General features: G+C 39.6%; 1 protein-coding gene across 2 annotated transcripts in view; it reads right to left on the bottom strand.

The window, feature by feature from the left end:
- Positions 1-21263, bottom strand: part of ADIPOR2 (adiponectin receptor 2) — a 96141-nt gene that overhangs the window by 1774 nt on the left and 73104 nt on the right. For both annotated transcript variants that reach the window (XM_017545421.2, XM_037744585.1), the window contains exons 3-7: positions 13035-13154; positions 8196-8367; positions 5574-5760; positions 5139-5326; positions 757-950 (exon numbers count right to left, since the gene is read on the bottom strand). In XM_017545421.2, coding sequence (XP_017400910.1) covers positions 757-950; positions 5139-5326; positions 5574-5760; positions 8196-8367; positions 13035-13154 — 861 coding nt within the window. The remainder of the gene's footprint in view (positions 1-756; positions 951-5138; positions 5327-5573; positions 5761-8195; positions 8368-13034; positions 13155-21263) is intronic.

Raw genomic sequence — 21263 nt, 5'->3', positions numbered from 1 at the left:
AGTAGAGACGGGGTTTCACCGTGTTGACCAGGATGGTCTCGATCTCTTGACCTTGTGATCCACCCGCCTCGGCCTCCCAAAGTGCTGGGATTACAGGCTTGAGCCACCGCGCCCGGCCCGCAATCCTTCTTCTTCTACCAGACATATATACACTCAGTCTCTCATTACAAATCACTGAATTTTGGTATTAAAAAAGACCTTGGTAGATATCTGGTCCTAAAAGGACTCTGGTAAAAATCTGGTCTATCATCCTCATTTCATAAATAAGGAAACTGAGACAAAGAATGGCAAAATGACTTTCCATTGTCAAAAGGAGCACAGATTCTGATATTAAAACTAGCCTAACTGAAATTCCAGTTCTACCACTTAATAGCCACATGGCTTGGACAAGTGGCCTCAGCTCCCTAAGCCTTAGTTTCCTGATTTGTAAAATGAAGACTATACGAGTTATCATACCATACACGGTTAATGTATTAAATGAGGTAAATGAGGTGATCCATGCATAGGGCTAATGTATTAAATGAGGTAATTCATGCAAAGCACTCTGTACTATGCCAAGCATCAAGAAAGTGTTCACTAACTGTTAGTTCTTATTGTTCTTATTGTCCAGAGAACGACAGCTAAATAGGGAGTTAGGACGAGAATACAACTCTCCTAATTTTGTGTCTAAAACTTTTTCTATTGCATCACTCTGCAGTGTGCCAGTAACCCATGAGCAGATACCTACACACACTCAGTCACCCCTGACATACTTACCCAGATGTCACATTTGCCAGGAAAGAAGCGTTCAGGGATCCGGGCAGCATACAGGGCAGCTCCTGTGATGTAGAGGCTGGCCATCAGCATCAACCAGCCTATCTGCCCTATGGTGGCAGCCTTGAGGAACCCCTCTGAGATGACATAGTGCAAGGTAGGAATGATTCCACTCAGGCCTAGGCCCAGAAACACTCCTAGGAGTCACAAGAAGAGAGTAAAGTAATGCAGAAGAGAAGTAAAGAGCAAGAAGTCAATACTACAGCACAGTACCATTAACTCTGTAAACTGAATATTTCAAAGTAGCATACAAAATTAGCTTCCAGTTTTAAAGGAAAAAGAAGGCTCCTCAAACTCTGGAACACTGTCATACAAGACAACACAGCTATGTTCTCAAGATTTACAAATGCAAGAAGCCAACCAGACATGGTGGTTCTCACCTGTAATCACAGCAATTTGGGACACTGAGGTGGAGAGATCATCTGAGGTCAGGAGTTCAAGACCAGCTTGGCCTAACATGGTGAAATAAATACAAAAAATACTAAAAATACAAAAAATTGGCCAGTCGTGGTGGCCAATTACACGCCCGTAATCCCAGCTACTTGGGAGGCTGAGGCAGGAGAATCACTTGAACCCAGGTGGTGGAAGCTGCAGTGTGCTGAGATCACACTACTGCATTCCAGCCTGGACAACAAGACCAAAATTCTGNCAGACATTAATTATGGTGAGCTGCTAAGAGCTGTGCTGTTCTCATGCCACCATGAAAGTCAGCTCAATTGCTCACCAAGAGCACTCATTTAATGTTTCAAATCTAGGATTACTTTCTGAATTTAATATCTTGAACATCAGACTCAGTAAGGGTCTCTTGCTATAAACCTACAACTTTGGCCTGGCGCAGTGGCTCACACCTGTAATACCAGCACTTTGGGAGGCCGAGGCGGGTGGATCACGAGGTCAAGAGATTGAGACCATCCTGGCCAACATGGTGAAACCCTGTCTCTACTAAAAATACAAAAAAATTAGCCAGGCATGGTGGCACGCACCTGTGGTCCCAGCTACTCGGGAGGCTGGGGCGGAAGAATCACTTGAACCCAGGAGGTGGAAGCTGCAGTGAGCCAAGATTGCGCCACTGCACTCCAACCTGGCATTAGACCAAGACTCCATCTCAAAATAAAATAAAAAACCTCCAACTTTGATATAAACTTACAAAGAAGTATCTTACAGTTTGTTTGAAGGTTGATATATTATCCAAAGACTCCCACAAGATAAAGAACAATTTCATTGTTTAGAAAAGACAATACATTTCATAAATAATCAGAAATTTGAAACTTAGCAGGGGAAAAACCCCTTAGGGGAAATTAATTTTTTTAATCCTTAAAAATGCCTAAAAGGTGACTAAAAAGAAGAATAGGGCAGCTGAATAAATGCAAAAACTCTCAAAAGAGGTCTGATTCAAGGCACACTATTCATTATGCAAATTGGTTAACAGGTGAACTGGTCACTGGGCAAATTTATTGTTAGATGACCTGCCTCTGGGGCTGGGTGCAGTGGCTCATGAGTGTAATCCCAGCACTTTGGGAGACCTAAATGGGCAGATCACCTGAGGTTGGGAGTTCAAGACCAGCCTGACCAACATGGTGAAATCCCATCTCTACTAAAAATACAAAATTAGCCAGGTGTGGTGGCGCATGCCTGTAATCCCAGCTATTTAGGAGGCTGAGACAGGAGAATCACTTGAACCCAGGAGGCAGAGGTTGTAACCAATGAGCTGAGATTGCACCACTGCACTCCAACCTGGGCAGTAAGAACCAAATTCTGTCTCAAAAAAAAAAAAAAAGCAAGGAGCCTTGCTAGGAGAGGCTTGGCTTAATAGGTCAGCAGTCTTCAAGGATTCTGAATTAATGTTGCTAAATTTTTTGGAAAGGACACCTCCAAGAGTTTATTTAAACTGTCCTAGCCTGTCCTTTTACAGACACAGGTTACAACACAAGCAATTTTACATTTCTCATCTTCTCTTTGAAGTAACAGATGTTCCAAGGGTAGAGAAGCAATGAATGATCATATCACCTGGTATCACCTATTTTTAATAGTAATCTAAAGCTTGGCACGGTGGCTCACGCCTGTAATCCTAGCACTTTGGGAGGCCGAGGCAGTCGGATCACTTGAGGTCAGGAGTTTGGCCTGATCAACATGGTGAAACTCCGTCTCTACTAAAAATACAAAAATTAGCTGGGTGTGATGGTGCATGCCTGTAATCCCAGCTACTCAGGAGGCTGAGGCAAGAGAATTGCTTGAACCTGGGAGGCAGAGGCTGCAGTGAGCCAAGATTGTGCCACTGCACTCCAGTCTGGGCTACAGAGCAAGACTCCATCTCAAAAAAAACAAAAAGAAAAAAATTTAATGTAAATCTATGACCTATAACTGGGCACTTAAAAATTTTTAAATGCCTTTAACAAACGACCTAACAGGGCCGGGCGCGGTGGCTCAAGCCTGTAATCCCAGCACTTTGGGAGGCCGAGGCGGGTGGATCACGAGGTCAAGAGATCGAGACCATCCTGGTCAATACAGTGAAACCCCGTCTCTACTAAAAATACAAAACATTAGCTGGGCATGGTGGCGCGTGCCTGTAATCCCAGCTACTCAGGAGGCTGAGGTTGCGGTGAGCCGAGATCGTGCCATTGCACTCCAGCCTGGGTAACAAGAGCGAAACTCCGTCTTCAAAAAAAAAACAAAAACAAAACAAAACAAACAAACAAAAAAAAACAAAAAAACGACCTAACAGGGGAGGGGGAGGGGGAGAGAAATGTTTCTGAAAGCTCCCAGGCTCCTAAATAGCAATCAAGTACGGAAGTCTGGCAAATCACTCAGCCACAGCCCTACTGCCTAACTGCATCTAAAAGCATCTAAAGTAATGTTTTTTAAACTTCTGGATATGACCTAAGTTTTAAGATCAATTAAATGAGTCTCAACCAGCATTTTTTTAAATGAACTGGAATAAAATTTAAAATATCAGACTGTAACATAAGTGGAGGATTAAATATTATTTTGTAAAAATTGTGTACTTTATACATACATGAACTTATGTACAGATACACCTGTTCAGGACTGTAATAGACAATGTCATGAGAAAAAAAAAATTGAAGTCCACTGATCTAAATCCACTTTGAAACTTGTGTATCAGCCAAAGCAACACAGGAACTCCTGGCCTCAAACAATAACTGCTCCTACATTTTGACACAGAGTTAACAATGACCCTTGCAAAACAAGCTGTCATGTGATAAGCTTTCTCAACAGATAAAGAGCCTATTGCTTGCTTTGGACGCTAGCAAATAAACTGAACTGCTGGTATACAGCAACATATGTAGGCACAGATACAGGATGCATACTCACAAATAAAATGGGCATCTGAAAGAGAAGAGGAAAATGGTAAAGCTGCTCTCACAAAAGATAAGAACCAAGCACGCCTAAAGAAAAACAATTTCCTACCTCTGCTCCTCTAAGGAATTATTAACGTGATGTCCACAAAGACATTCTTATCTCATGTGCTCAAGCAGGCTTAACACCACTGTACTACTCAAGAACTGTTGAAAGCTGGCCCTGACCAATGCTCATTTGTGCATATGAACACAAGAAGGAGGAGGGCAGAGTATTCTAACAGTCACTGACATGAAGTTACTTCCATATCTAACCTTCCAGGTACTTGCACATGATCCAGGGGTTAGATTTTAATACTAAATGGTTTTTGAGGTTTTTTAAAAAATGAAAGGAAAAATACAAGAAGACTCAGCCAAGGCACCGAGGGGCTTGTGGCTTTCTCTATGATCTCCAGCTAAACAGCCATTATCCTAAATATAAAAAGCCCCTTAACCCTGTACCAGAAGGGAGATATAGTGCCCACTTTAACAAAACACTATCAGTATGGGGGTGAAGGCTTACTTAAGTGTATTATCCATTATAAAATTAAAATATAAAAAACAGAAAATGACAACAAAAGAAGAATCACTACAAAAAGTGCACTCAGGCTGAATAAGAGAAATCATTGTTTACTTTACAAAAGTTACAGACTACCACTTTCTGGATGATGTTTAGCCATAAACTCAAGTAAGTAACACTTCCAAATTACATCACCTCATACTCAACACGGCCCCTCAACTTTAATGCTGTAAGACAATTAATGAACACTACTTACTACTACTGCTACTGCTGCTACTGCTACTAATACTACTACCACCACTATAACATTAAAAACCCCTCAACAACAGGAACTATGATTTATTCATCTTGGCATCACAAATATACGGCATTATGTTTGGCAAACGGTAGAACTTCAATAAATGACTAGTGAATAAATGAATGTCAAATGTAGAACCTCCACGTGCTCTTACCTGCTCTTACTCCCCGATACTGAGGGGTAGCAAACATGTCCCACTGGGAGACTATAATGGCTGCAATGCCCAGCACACAGATGACAATCAAGTAGATGAAGCAAGGTTGTGGATTACAGTAGAAAGAATAATAAAGCCAAGGAACAAAACTCCCCATAATCAGAAGAGCAATACCAGAGTAATCCAGTCTATGATAGAAAAAAAAAAATTCCATTTAATGCAATAATTTAAAAATTACTAGCCACTACAGGTTCCAATTAATTCCTCATGACATAAGTGATCAACAACAGCTAAGAGGCAAATTGGGTTGCTCTTTAATTTTTTTTTAAGTTTCCATGAGATGGTATTAAGAATTCTGCCAACTCTGCTAAATGTTTTTCCCTAATGCTTTACCTCTAAATCATTGACCAAAATATGGATTTTAGAGATACTTACTTAGAGAAGATCCGGGAGACCCCCTCTGAGTGGCAGTAGACTGTGTGGAAGAGCCATGAAAAAGAAAGGCAGAGAATGGCTCCTAAGAAAAATAATCCAAAGACCACCTTCTCTTGCAGAGGGGCCACAAAGGAGATATTTGGGCGAAACATATAAAAAATCCCCAGGCACAAGAAGAATACACAACCTAGGAAAAAGAGTATAGAAAACAGATAAAATATCACCCTTCAGAAGAGAAAGAATTATATACTGATTCTGTTTCCAATCCTTCAGAGTTACTACAATATCTGAATCACAAGTTCCATGAGAAAAATTTTCCAAATAACTGAAGCTTATACAAAATTGTGGTTTACTTCCAACATTGTTGGTATCATAAATAGTTCAGCTTCATAAACTGAGTATATAGAATATAAAACTTATCTAAGGGCATAATCCAAAAAGAAATCAGATAGTGCTGCTACTTCTTAGAAGACATAATGAAGCCACTTCTACCTTTAGATGTAGAATGAGGTTTCATTTATAAAGATTTTGGCACATACTGTACATCATAGCCCAGCGTTCAAAGGTGCATTGTGCTTTTGCTTCTGTTTTTACAATAAATTCCAATACCCCTAAACCCTGCCAAGAAATACAGCTTTCCTCTACCAATAGTGGTCAGGGAGCATTAGGTTGCTTCTCTGGTCCTCACCAGCTGGCTCAGTGAATTCAAGAGGTAAGGACCGTAAAAGGCCTGCCTACTCAGGCCATTTCCTAACCAATTCTTAAACTGTTCTCCAGAGAAAGATGCCATGTTCCTACTGCTTAGGGAAGGGCCACCTAACACAAGGAAGGCACAGAAATTTCAAGTCCAACATTTGCTACATGATTCTGTTTTACCATTTTAATTAAAACTTACCCTCGAATTAGAATTCAACAAGAAATTTGATTTGACTCTCTACTCTCACTATACTAACAGACAGGAACTTAGAGGCACTACGGAAATCAAATGTGTGATAAGAAATGCAAGTCAAATGGAGTAAGGCCAAAAACTAGTATATTTTCAAAAGGTTGTACAATCATCACCACTACCTAATTCCAAAATATTTTCATCACCCCAAACAGAAACACTATACCTGATATCATCCCCCATTGCCCACTCCTCACAGTCCTAAACAACTGCTAATCTACTTTCTGTCTTTATGGATTTTCCTGTTCTAGGCATTTCATGCATGTAGAATCAAACAACATGTCACCTTTTGTGTCTGGCTTATTTCGCTTAGCAAATGTTTTCAAGGCTCCCCCATGTTGTGGCGTGTATCAGTGCTTCATCCCTTTTTGCCGCTAAATAGGGCTCCAGTGTATGAATATACCATATTTTGTTTATCCATTACCAGTTGACAAGACATCTGGGTTGTTTCAACTTTTTAGCTATTGTGAATAATGCTGCTGTAAACTTTTGTGTACAAGTTTTTATGTGAACATATTTTCAGTTATCTTGGGCAATATACTAGGGGTGGATTTCTGGTAACTGTTTAACTTTTTGAGGAACTGCCAAACTTTTCCATAGGGACTACCCCATTTCACATTCCTACTGGCAATGTATGGAAGTTTCAGTTTCCTCACATCCTTGCCAAGACTTGTTTTTCATTATAGACATCCTAAGTGGGTGTAAAGTGGTGAGATTTCTCGATGCATTTCTCAAAGCATTTGATTTGCATCTTCTTAAATGCCTAATGATGATAAACATCTTTTCGTGTGTTTATTGGCCATTTGTAGATCTTCTCCAGCAGAACATCTATTCAGACTTTTTACCCATTTTTAAAACCGGTTATCTTTATTGTTGAGTTATATATTAGATCCTTACCAACTAGTTGATTTGTCAATATTCTCTCTCATACTATGGGTTGGTCTTTTCACTTTCTTAATAATGCACTTTGATACAACAACGTTTTTAATTTTGATGAAGTCCCATTTATCTATTTTTTCTTTGCTTATGTGTTAGGTGGCAATTCTAAGAAACAGTCACCTAATCCAAAGTCACAAGGATTTGTATCTGTTTTCTCCTACAGATTTCATAGTTTTTGCTCTTATGTTTGGGTCTTTGAGTACACTTTTGTATATGATGTGAGTTTGAGGTCATTCTTTTACATATGATCAGCTGTCCCAGCACCATTTGTTGGAAAGACTATTCTTTCCTCTATACTACTCTTTCTTTAATATACAATCATTATGGAGGAAAAAAAATTATAGTTCATATTCTACTTCAGACCAAACTAAAAATTAGCACTGTGTAAAAGTAATGAATTTGAAAAGATCAGATTACTTCTATTAAATACTATATTCTTCTCAGTGGTCACTAAAATACGAAATCACATTTTGTATATCAACTTTTTCTTGGCCTGGTTTGAAGACAATATCTGAAAATCTAGTAGAGAGAAATGTGACTTTAAGTTGTAACAAGATCATAGTGCAAACCAGGATAGTCTAGGAGTAAATCAGTGAGAAAATTCATCATTAGAAATTCATAAAACAAAATGGCAAATCCAAATACATTTCTGAAGTTCTGTCCCTTACCCTCGAATACATGAATATAAAAAGGAATAAAGTGAATTGCCAGCTCATTATATCGCTGACATTACATACCTAAGAGATGTGTCCAGATGTTGCCTGTTTCTGTGTGTATTCTGAAAATGCTCTTAAAACAGGCCCGGAAAGAAGGCATAGGAGGTCGGTGTCCATGTAAAAGAAAGTCGTTATCCTTGAGCCAGTCTGGTAGTACATCATGAGGGATCACTCGCCACCGACCTTCCCATACCTGCCAGAGGAATATTATCAAACATCTTTGTGATTTTAGTTGTCAACTTAGCAACACTGAACCCAACAACTATGTCTTACCACACTGCTTCACAATGGGAAAAATAACTCATTTTTTCAAAGGCAAGTATCTCAAAATATATAATGTCTTATATTCCGAGTTCCTTAAAAAGACTGATGAAAAAGATATTTTTAAGTGAGGGCCTTAGGAAAAGGAAAAAGTAAACAAAAGTATAGAACATGCCCTAAAGAGTGGTTTCGAGCTTTGTTTCAGTCTGCCTGACAGTGGGTTGAAGGTTCCAAAGTCTCACTCATCCAGGCCCCCTTCATCCTATATAACAGACTTTACCTCTGATAAATCCTTGTGGTATTAAATATGAACATCTTTATATTTAATATTCCTGTTGGTAAAAAAAGAATTACATAGAATCACAATTTTGTGCCTTTTGCTAAAATCTCTCCCTCCACCTTACTCTTTCTTCTCTTCCTACTACACAAATATGATAAAGCAGAAAAGAAAGTACAGGAGTCAGAAAATTGTGGATCCCTGACATTAACTAGCTGTATGATTCTTAATTAACTATAAAACCTCCAAGCTGCAATTTCTTCATTTGTAAAACAGCGCTTCAGTTACTTCATAAGGAAATCATGAAGATCAAACAAAATGACACAAAGTATTTCATGAATTAATTAGTAATCCCTGGCATCTACTCCAAGGCAGTACATGACTGACCCCACAGGCTATCACCTGTCGGAGTTAGTGACATACCCACCCTCCTTCTCATGCTGCAGAGAGATGGCAAAGAAGCTCAGTCTTAACTGCCCTTCCAGTCCCTCAGCGCCCTTTCCTCCCTTTTCCTCATGGTCCCTCCCACATCAGACTCTAGTGGAAAAGGGATCAGGGAGCCAATATCCCTTCTGTAGGAAGTCTGTGAATCTCTGCACTCTGCTTCTTTTAATGTCTCAAAGCCCCAAAAGCTCACACCGCAAGGACTACTTAATCTTGAACTAACTTGCTTCTGCTAGACCCGAAGATGCAAGGAAAAATGCCAGGCACATGGTCTATCTTCCAGTTAATGTGGGCTCAGCAGTCCTTCCAGTCTATCACTCTATAAGGCAAGAATCCAGGCTACCAATCAGCAAGATTCACCTTGAGACAATGACCTCCACCCTTTCCCCTACAGGGGTCTTGTGACAAACAATATGGCTAAACCACTGAAAGTTCCTCTCTACTCTGTGGAAAGATTGCCACTTATTCACCAGCTACTGTGCCCATTCCTTTTGCTCCACAACCTGTTTCTTGTTCTCTGCTCTCTATGTAACATCTCTACCTCCAAAGGAAGTGAGGACTAACAATTTAAGAACAGATGTGTCCCTCTCAACACTCTATCCAAACTAGCCACCCCACCGCTGCCTCTTCCCTGCTCTTTCTGCCCCCAGCCTACATACCTGTCCTCCCTCCCTTTGAACTTAAAACTTGGGGCCTACAGTTTCTGCTGTTAATCTGGTCATTCTATGCTTGTTCCTAACATATGATAAAATAAAATAGTGCAAAAGACTAATCTAGATTTTTAACATCTACTGCCAATAGTACTACCACTTACAAAAGTATGAGATTTTTCACAGGACTTTATGGAGAAAAAGAAAGAACAGGGATCAGGGATCTAGTATCCCTTCTGTTGGAACTGCTGGATGTCTGTCAACCTCCGCAGCCTGCTTCTTTTAGTGTCAGAGAGAGAGACCAAGATACTGCATTTTTTGCATCAAATTTGAATTTGGGAAAAGACCACTATTGTTGAGATTAACCTTACAAAATGTTGCTACTATCTCACTTTCGGGGAATTTTTCTTCTCCCCTGAAACGGAGTCTTGCTCTGTCGCCCAGAGCTGGAGTGCAAAGGCACAATCTCGGCTCACTGCAACATCCGCCTCCCAGGTTCATGCAATTCTCCTGCCTCAGCCTCCCGAGTAGCTGGATTACTGGCATGGGACACCATGTCCGGCTAATTTCTGTATTTTTAGTAGAGACGGGGTTTCACCATGTTGGCCAGGCTAGTCTCAAACTCCTGACCCACCCGCCTCAGCCTCCCAAAGTGCTGGAATTACAGGCAGGAGCCACTGCGCCCAGCAGGGAATCTTCTAAGAGAAAGAGGAGGATAGAAATCAATCCTTACATCTTCAAGGCAATTCACAATGTGCACACAGCTCTGCTGTATCAAAAGTGCTACTCTGCTACCCTACACAGTCAGAAGAGTCATATGTTCCCTTTGTACATTTGAAAAGAATATGTGAGTTTCTTACTGGTTATGTATGCATATAATTTCAGAGTGATTTTCCCTGTTATTTCTAAACAAACGTTCTAGTGGTCTACATACTGAGCCAAAGAGCTATACTTTCTTAACATTGCAATTAGTGACACATTCAACAGACAGTGCACCCTCACTCTCAACCTGAAGTCATATACAGTCAGCCAAATTCCAACACAAATAGATATCCTCGTTTATCCCCTAGAATAAAAAAAACAGGATCATAGCTTAGCCAAAGACATATTTATTTATAAGCTTGACAAAGACACTGCCTACCTTCAAATACCTTATCAATAATCTACTGGGCATGTGAGTATATTATAACATAAAATGTACAAAAATATTCCTTTAAAAAAGAAAACAACAAATGGTGTGTGGCTCATGCCTGTAATCCCAGCACTTTGGGAGGCCAAGGTGGGCAGATCACAAGATCAGGAGATCCAGACCATCCTGGCCAACATGGTGAAACCTTGTCTCTACTAAAAATACAAAAATTAGCTGGGCATGGTGGAGCGTATCTGTAATCCCAGCTACTCAGAGAGCTGAGGCAGGAGAATCACTTGAGCCAGGGAGTCAGAGGTTGCAGTAAGCCAAGATCACGCCACTGCACTCCAGCCTGGCAACAGAGCAAGACTCCATCGCAAAACAAGCAAACAAACAAACAAATTGCCCACAGCACACATCCTATTCCCACATGGGCCTGGTTATGCTGGTAAATAGCAAAAACTGAAGTCTAGGAGAAAAAAAGAGTGACCAAGATCAAACATAAAAACAAAGACTAAATTATTCACAGCACATTTCACATTAAACTGTCTCTGTTTACTTGCTTCCAATCCAAGAAACAGAATCCCTGTGTTACTAGATAGGCTAGTTTTCAAGTGTGGTCAGTTGCACTGCCATGGCAGGGTAGAGCCACACCAGAGAACACTGTGTAATAGGATGCCTCTTCATTCTGCTGTCATAAACAAACTGCTAAGGGATATTTACAACATTCCTTCTTCTTCAGTAGGTCATAGTTTGTAGCAAACAAATGTCCTGCCCTATTTATTCTCTCATTCACTGTTAAATTTAGAGTTTTATTTGCTTTATTCTTTGCTCTCTGTTCAGAAAGGTAGGACAAAAAGGCAGTTAAGTCAGCTACAGTACCCCACTGATATATAAATATTAAAATTCTCTAATGGCCCAGTTAATAAATTTGCCAACTTTGAGAGATTTCTTCACACCAAATTTGCGTTTTAAAAAACAAAATAATCTTTTGTATTCCTTTGTACTATTTATCCTGAGACAGTGATCACTAGAATGAATCTACTGTTTTGTTTAGTTGTTTCTTATTTTCAAAATGGCTAAAATTTTCTATTACAGGCCCATAAATGTTTAACCCCCCGCTGAAACCCACTGGACCCTTAGTCTTGGAAAGGATGTCTATGTTCAGATCACAATGTGCTCTTTTCAAACCCTGGACCAAAGTATAGTATTCTAAGTCCACTGATCCCAATTACTTCCAGCATCACTGTGAATGTAAGAAAACCTATGTTTAGTTTCCTGGATCTAAGACCACGTGCATAAAAAGTTTTGGTTTTATAAAAGCCATGAAAAGCTAAGTCTCACAAAAATTTCTCTCTAAATAATAAAGAGTTCTCCAGAAATGTTTAATAAATCAATTTATATACACATACACATACAGACAGACTGACTTATGTTGATTAGATCCTACCTGCCAGGGCCCTTATTGATCTGACTGATCAAGTACCTACAAGTTTACTAGTGTGTCTATTTTCTCTAAGCAGGCAAACTTAATTATAGTTACTACTTTAGAAAAAAAGAAAAAAGGATCCTATAATAGGTCCTTGGCAATCAGACGATGAACTGGAAGAAAAACCTTTGAGACCGAATATATACCAGCTGCACTGAAAATACCAATGTGCATGAAAACTGGAAAATTTTTCTCTCAAGAGTAGCCTGATTACCCATAGAATCCCTAGAAAGAACAGAACGTTTACCATTGTAGTCAATCAGCAGAACAGATTCAAGGGACCTGAGGAGGGCATTTTAATATCTCCAGGCGTCAACCACCCCTGATTAAGTTTCATCCTGTTTGTCTAAACCATCAATAAGACATTTACTCCATTAACCTACATTAGGAAATGTTTGTTTCCCAGCTGGATATCCTAATTTTATCAGAGCTTTATCATGGCTACTGCAAGCAAACAAATATATCTTCAATAGGGTTACGGTCTGAAGACCACTTCTGTCCCCATCTTGCCACACATCTTCCCCAAAGCAAACCAAACACTCTCTTTAAAGGTTTCTGTTTGGGAAGGGCTACTATATAGCATGACAATGACAAGAAATTGCACTCTTACCTTACAAACAAATTCTTCCATTTTTTCCATAGCATGATGGGCTTGTAAGAGAGGGGACATGCCCATAAACCCCTCATCTTCCTGAGGAGCTTCATCACTGCTCTCGTGTTCCTCAGAGCTCTGCAAGGCAATCACAGAAGCAGTCAAGGACAGAGACTGGGAGCCAAATGGCACAATCAATACATTTTCCTTACAGAATTAAAATTTTAAAAAAAAATTTTTTTTTGAGACAGGAGTCTCACTCTGTTTCCTGAAGTGTAGTGGCACGATCTCGGCTCACTGCAATCTCCACCTCCTGGGTTCATGCAATTCTCTTGCCTCAGCCTCCTGAGTAGCTGGGAATATAGACATGCACCACCATGCCTGGGTAATTTTTGTATTTTCAGTGGAGATGGGGTTTCAGCATATTGGTCAGGCTGGTCTCAAAACTATGACCACAAGTGGTCCACCCGCCTCAGCCTCCCAAGTGCCAGGATTACAGGCATGAGCCACCGTGCCCTGCCAAATTCTTAAGGTCAAAACAAAGCCTTAGACAAGTATCAACAATGTAGTGAGTCAGTTTATTATAGAATTATTGGTATTAAAAAGAACACTAGTACTCAATTCTCTGACAGATGAATGAACTATGTACTATAACAGCATCTCTATGTTTGTTTCAGTAACAAATTCCTGGCTTTACTGGTTTGTTTCTTAAGAATGATGTCACAGACCCCATAATAGTATTACATAACGTTGAGAAATTACTGACGGGAAAACCTCCAAGACTCGCACCTGGTACGTATAAAATAAATAACTGTGATACAATGTGGTAAGTACTATAGTGGCAGAAAAGGAAAGGAGAGAAAAACATTTAATAAATGTTTAAAATATATCCATCACAGAGGAAAGGGCTTTATATAGGTCATCTAACTTCATCCTAACAACAATCTTATTAAGTATTCTCATTCTCATTTACTATATAAAAGCATTACGCAAAGAGGTCAAATAAGCTGTCCAAGGTTAAAGTTGAAGTGGAAAAGCCAAACTCCAAAACCCATTGCCTTTCCACATTCTGGAGAAAATGACTGATTTGTCTAGGGAAATGGAAAAAAAAAAGTGACAATCCGGTATGGTCTAAAGAAACAAACTACTAAAATTACAATTTTTGCCTCCAGATCAAGGTTCATACTGATTTAGATAACATGATAATGTGAGAAGGGCAGTGGACTGGAAGTCAGGAGACCGAAGTGGTGAGGCCAGTTCTACCACTAACATCAATGAATCCTCATTGCAGATCAATTTCCTCCTTATCTATCAAAGGAGTTGTTTAAACAACTCTACAGTCTTCTACATCTCTAAAAAATTATGTAATTCTTTAACTCAATGAATAAGACAGCACAAGAGAACCATAATTCCATATCTAACCAAGAGTGTATCTAGATAAACTGTACTGGTTAACACGACGGCATGAAGAAATCAATGAATTCTCTACCTCTAATCAAAAAAACTAATTGGTAAGAACGAACACAGAGGCAATGGGTAACCTATTACAATACTTTAAATTTGAACATATTTAAAAATAAATTCTGAGATTTTATTTCCCTATTCTTCAGTTTTTAAAACACTAACTAGAGGCTACAATGCAGCATGTGAGACATGTTATATATCCAATCTGATTTTATAAAAATATATACTCTCCAAGAAAGCCATCTTGAATAAAATAACCTCTCCATCTTTGCTTACCTAAAACTTACCTATCTATCCTTCAATGACTAACCTTCCTGTCTCCTGTCTAAAACCCTTCTTTAACTACCCTAAACTAGTATTCCTCAATCTTTCTTTCATTACTGCTACCTACAAGCCCAGGACGTTTTGTTTTGTTTTGTTTTGTTTTGTTTTGTTTTGTTTTGTTTTGTTTTGTTTTGAGACAGGGTCTTGCTCTGTTACCCAGGCTCCAGGCTCCTGGAGTACAGTGGTATGATCATGGCTCACTGCAGCCTCAATCTCCTGGGCTCAAGCAATCCTCTACCTCAGCCTCCTGAATAGCTGGAGCTACAGGCATACACCATCATGTGCACATGCACGTGCACGCTACAGGTGTGCACCACTGCATGCACATGTGTGCGTGTGTGTGTGTGTGTGTGTGTGTGTAGAGATCTCACTATCTCACTATGCTGCTCAGCCTGGTTTTCAACTCCTGGCCTCAAACAATCCTCCTGCCTCAGCCTCCAATGTGTTGGAATTATAGGTATGAACCACTGCATCTGGCCCTGGGACATTTTTAGATTGCTTTCCTCATCCCTATGAAATTTTAATAATACAGATATACTATCTATGTGCTGTGGCCCTAAGGGGGGTTGCAAACCATAGTAATATCTAATAGTTTTTTACCCCCAACCCCACCAAGAACCAATTTTCATCAGAGACTACATAACCTATCTAATCCACAGCAACTGCTTCTTCTTACTTCTTCTGACTTCTTTAGCACTTAAATCTGTGCCTCTCATTTGACAATAATATCTGATTACAGCTCTTCTTTTACTGACTTATACTGTTTTATTTAATGTTTAATAGAATTTTACATTATAGTATATCATTTCCTAAACTAGATTTTAAGTGTCTTGTCTTCTTCCCCATGGCTCTTGAAACATACTGACATGATGGCTAAATTAATAAATGCTCTAGAAGATTTTCAACAGTAAATTAAAGAGGTCTGTGCCTAATTAAACATGAAATTAAAATGATAAAATTCCATCAAAATTATATGAAAACTGAAAACGTTTCAAAGAACAGCTTGAAATGATTAGCAGACTGATGTTAAAATATAAAAGTACATGTTATATAAAACAGCTCAAATATTTACATATATTCAATATGTATGATTCTTCACAAAGAAACAGAAACAAAGAGTCAATCTTTATTCTCATACAAATTGTCAGCAGTTTCAAAACTACAAATATGCATAAAAAAATCACAATATGGTTAAATGTTTCCTATATTAAGTAAGACCTGATAAAATTGCAGTCTGAATCAACATGATTCAATAAGTAATCAATGAGATTACTCACAATGAGTAATTTTGATTATCAGGCTAAGTGCAACTGGATCCATAGAAGACTAATTAATGATAGAGGCCCAGAGAGGAGGATGGCTTGAGCCCAGGAGCTCAAGACCAGCCTGGGCAACGTGGTAAAACCCTATCTCTATAAAAAATATAAAAATTAGCCAGGTGTGGTGCTGCGCGCCTGTCTGCTGTCCCAGCTACTCAAGAGGCTGATTGGGGAGGAACCCTTGAGCTCCAGGAGGTTGAGATTGCAATGAGCTGTGATTGTGCCACTGCACTCCAGCCTGGGCAACAGAGCTACACCCTGTCTCAAAAAATTTAGTAAAGATAAATACTTCCATCCACCCCAACATGTCAGCAAGATTCAGAATCTTTATAAAAAGAATATTTCTGGCCGGGCATGGTGGCTCACGCCTGTAATCCCAGCACGTTGGGAGGCCGAGGCGAGTGCATCACCTGAGGTCAGGAGTTTCAAGACCAGCCTGGCCAACATGGTGAAATCTTGTCTCTACTAAAAATACAAAAATTTCCCAGCGAGCGCCTGTAATCCTGCTACTCAGGAGGCTGAGACAGGAGAATCACTGAAACCTAGGACGTGGGATTTGCAGTGAGCCAAGACTGTGCCATTGCACTCCAGCTTAGACAACAAGAGTGAAACTACTTCTCAAAAACAAACAAAACAAAAACAAAATTTCTTTCAGAAATGCAAAGTATTAATAAATCTGTTGATTTGTCATGTATTATCATCAATTCTCACCCTTGTATAATGAAATATTCACTAATATGTTCTCAAAGGATAAAATACTAGACCATAATTAAATATTTATTATGTTCAAATATTATACTAATGAGGTACCACACGGTGTGAGTGGTGGTAAATGCAGTTCCCTAGGTTAGACAGAGGATAATATAGGAATATGGTGGCAAAGTTGAACATTGGCTAGAACACAGGATAAAAAAATACTTTCCCAGCAGGGTGCAATGGACCCCTGTAATCCCAGAACTTTGGGAGGCCGAGGCAGGCAACTCACAAGGTCAAAAGTTCGAGACCAACATGGTGGAACCCCCATCTCTACTAATACAAAAATTAGCCAGGTGTGGTGGCGCATACTTGTAATCCCAGCTACTTGGGAGACTGAGGCAGAAGAATTGTTTGAACCCGGGAGGTGGAGGTTGCAGTGAGCCGAGATCATGCCACTGCACTCCAGCCTGGGTGACACAGCAAGACTCCATCTCCAAAAAAAAAAAAAAAAAAACTTTCCTAGGGTATTCTGTATGTCACATACTGATGGCTTGGAAAGACTATGCTAAACACTATATTTAAAGTCGTCTCTGTCTTCCAATATTAAGTCCAAAGATCTATTTTATTATGAGTTAATAATTACTATTTCAAATTTCCATCCAACAGCCACCAAACTACAGTATCCAAATATCTCTCTCTCCGAACAATAAATTGTATCTATATTCAGATGATCACATACATGCTATGTTCTGCTTCTGGTGTTATACTTCTTACCATACCCTCAACAAAACAAATTATGGCAAGAAACATGGCACTGTGAAAAATGAAACAATTAAAAACAAAGCTGCCAAGAATAAAGGCATAAAGCTTAATACTCCAAGTTTTTCTATGAATAAACTATTATACTCATTGACATTGGAGAAGTCAATGCTTTGAAATGAGCACAAAGACATTTTGAAATATCTCCCTTCCACCACCTGCCTTCAGTGAAGTCCATCTGTGAGAACTCTGCTGACTGTATTTCAAAACATAATGACACTGACATTGATGATCTGTCCAAACTGCAATCAAAATGACAATTTTCTAGAGTATACTTTACCTTTGGAAAAACAAAGAACCACAGTGATAAAAAAAGTATTTAAGATCAGTCTAATATGAAAATAATTCACAACTCTATTGGGTATTTATTGATTTGGGCCAAATTCAGTTCAATAATCAGTTTAACAAATATTTGTCAAAACGATTAAAAGTAAGATGAATTAAAACACAGTCTCTGTCCCCCACGGACTTACAATCTACGAAAGTGCTGAATTAACCACATAAATGAGTATCATAGAAAAAAAGGTATAGCTAGTTCAAAGACAGAAATGATGAGGCTCAGGAAAGGCTGCATGAAGAATAAAAATTTCGCAAAGATGAGATAAAGGAAAATAACCAAGAGGGAAAAGCAGAAGTACCATGTTGAGAAAAAGAGACTAGTTCATCTAAAGCTTCAAGTGCATTTAGGAAAGCAGCAAAACGTAAATGATGTATTTAAATATTAGTGGAAGTACACAAAGTGCCACAAAGACTCACAATCATGATACCACCTACTATCGACAATTAGACAAAAAAGGTCAAGAAATGGTACAATACCCAGAACTAGGGGACAGTAAACCTTTGATTAAAATTTGTCTGCCTTTATAAATGTCATTGAGAACTGAGACCTGCATTCACACAGCTTAATTGCGAGGACTAAGATCGAAGGCCCCTATATCAACATAACTTTATTATTTGTTCTAGGAAATTCTTGCCCAGGAAGGTAAGGATGCAAACCAGTAAATAACTTCATCATCAGCTTTAGGAATTTCTCAAAAATTCATTTAACTGAACAACAGACTGCTCAATTAGACCCTTAGAACAAACTGCTCAACTGTGCAAACCTCACTTATCAAATAAATATTTATCAAGACTTAATCCAAGAATTCTATCACAAACTCAGCACAGGACCAAGTAAAATCTCCTTAAGCCACTTGAACCCAGACCCCAAAACCCTATAAATATCCATATCCAATACTTTCTTTCTGAAATACTACTAGGACTCTTTAGGGCAGTGTTCACCCTTACTAGAGTATGTAGTAAACCTGGCTTAGTTTGATCAACAGGTGATTTTGATGGTCTTTTTGCCAGCTGACAGGTTGAAGACAGCCTTGACTTTAGAAATTGGAAATGTGTAGCAAGGGCATTAGCAAGTTGATATTACTAACAAATGAAAACAAAGAGGTTGGTGGAAACAAAGGTGTCTATAAAAAAAACTGATAGCTGAAGAATAAGCATTGATGGATGTATACCCAGTACTCTCCAAAAGAATAACTACAATATCTAGTCAATATTAATATTCATTCTGGCCTGCCTAGAAATATATATACTCTTGACTGTATGCACAAGTTACTTCCATCAAAACGTAATGGAAAAGATCTTTAAAATTACTCAGTTTTTTAAAAATTTTCAAAAAGCAATTCTTTTTAAGCTTAATTGAATTTCTTAAGCAGATTTCTTCATGAAAATAAAATGAAGTGATTGACAAGACGCTATTTACAAGTTAGTTTCTTACAATAAACTATTACGTAGTGGCATTCTTGAGTTTGGTTAAAGTAAACCAGTTCAACAGAATATGAAGGTTGAATGAATAAAAGCTTCTTATCTCTCAAATTAACAAAGAAGAATCTGGAGCAGAGGAAAAGTAGGACAATCATAAAGGCTGATCTCTTTATTCAACCTAATACCTTGAAAGCTCAGAAAGGGGGCAGGGAGGCAGAGGGGAGCCATAAAAAATAAAGATGAGGACAACGTGGTTTGAAATGCCTCTCATATTTTTGTCCAAAAGCTTACAGAATGCCTCCTAACTATATACTTTAGCAAACATAGTTAAGAGTCCAAGCTTTAGAGTCAGAGGACTAGAGGCAATGGTCTAATCATTTCAACCAATACACAACATTACACAAAATTTGAAACTGATATAAATTTCAAAAAGAAATTTGAACGACAGTATAATACTGGACCAGGAGTCTAAAAACCTAGATTTCAGGTCGTCTGTCTGTCTTGTCTTGTCTTACTACCACATCCTCCACCCCACTGTACCTTGACCTTTCATTCCAGCTATGCTGAACATTTTTGAGGTTCAGACATCAGTATGTGCCAGTGTGTACCCAATAAACATTAGCTATTATTATTATAATTCCCTACAGACACCATGTTACTTCTTGCTTCTAAGTCTTCACATCTTGCTGTTCCCTTTGCCTAGAATGTCTTTAGTCCTTTCTTAGCTAACTCTGAAACTCGAGTTTTATCTCCCCTGATCCACACTTGTAGATGGAGTTACTACCATAGTAGTCTGTGCATAAAATCACACAGCACTCACTACAAATGTACTAATCTACCTGTCTCTCACACTAAACTACATGCTAAGGGTAAAAACCATGTCTTCTTTTCTCAAGTCCAAAGTGCAACACATGGTAAAGAAACTAAAAACATTTGTAGAAACATTAAAAGCATGCATGTGTCTACTAAACTAAATGACTTTTGGGATCCCTTCCACTCTGACAGTCTAGGAACCAAGTCTGAGTACTTGAAAGAAAGTTTGTGGAGAGAGATCCAAGATGGCCGACTAGCAGCCGCTCAGGATTGCAGCTCCCAGGGAAGGTGCGGGGAGTGAGTGGACACCAGACTTCCAGATGAATTTTTGTTGCCTGTGAACCAGGAGATTCCCAGCGGAGGAGCCCCACGGGTTGCCAGGACGACTCTTTTGGCTGGCGCGGCTGTTTTGCCCGCGCGGCGGTTCTCAGTGCGGAGTATGCAGGACTGGGTGCCCTTTTAGTTGGCGTTTGGAGCTCTGGGAAGGCAGAGTCGCCCACTGAGCTGATTGAAAGGGGGACTGAAGCCGGGAGCCAGACCAGGAGATTCTCGGGCAGAAAGGCGCCTCCAATCGGCGCTGTTTCAGCCAGGGCAGTCGTTGCATGGGAAACTGCACAGATCCCGGTGCCTTTTCGGCGGGCGACTGGGGCACCTGGGAGAATCAACCATTCAGTTAGGAAAAGACAAAACGGGGGCTCCGAGGCGGGGAGCCAGGTGATCAGGCTTGGCTGGTCCCACCTCCACAAAAAAACAGCAATTGGAAACGCTGACGGTTAAGAGTTTCACAGCAAACACAGCTTAACCTGGGAAGGTCCAGCTCTGTGGGGGAGGGGGCATCCCCCAAAGGAAAACAAAGAAATAGAAATAACCTCACCACCAACAAGCTGGACGTCCACTCAGAGACCCAATCTGAAAGTCAGCAATTACAAAGACGACAGGTGGGCCGGGCGCGGTGGCTCAAGCCTGTAATCCCAGCACTTTGGGAGGCCGAGGCGGGTGGATCACGAGGTCAAGAGATCAAGACCATCCTGGTCAACATGGTGAAACCCCG

The sequence above is a fragment of the Cebus imitator genome, unplaced genomic scaffold (assembly GCF_001604975.1).
Source record: "Cebus imitator isolate Cc_AM_T3 unplaced genomic scaffold, Cebus_imitator-1.0 Scaffold179, whole genome shotgun sequence".
Lineage (NCBI taxonomy): Eukaryota > Metazoa > Chordata > Mammalia > Primates > Cebidae > Cebus > Cebus imitator.
The sequence above is the reverse complement of the archived record's forward strand: the minus strand, read 5'-3'. Positions and strand labels throughout refer to the sequence as shown.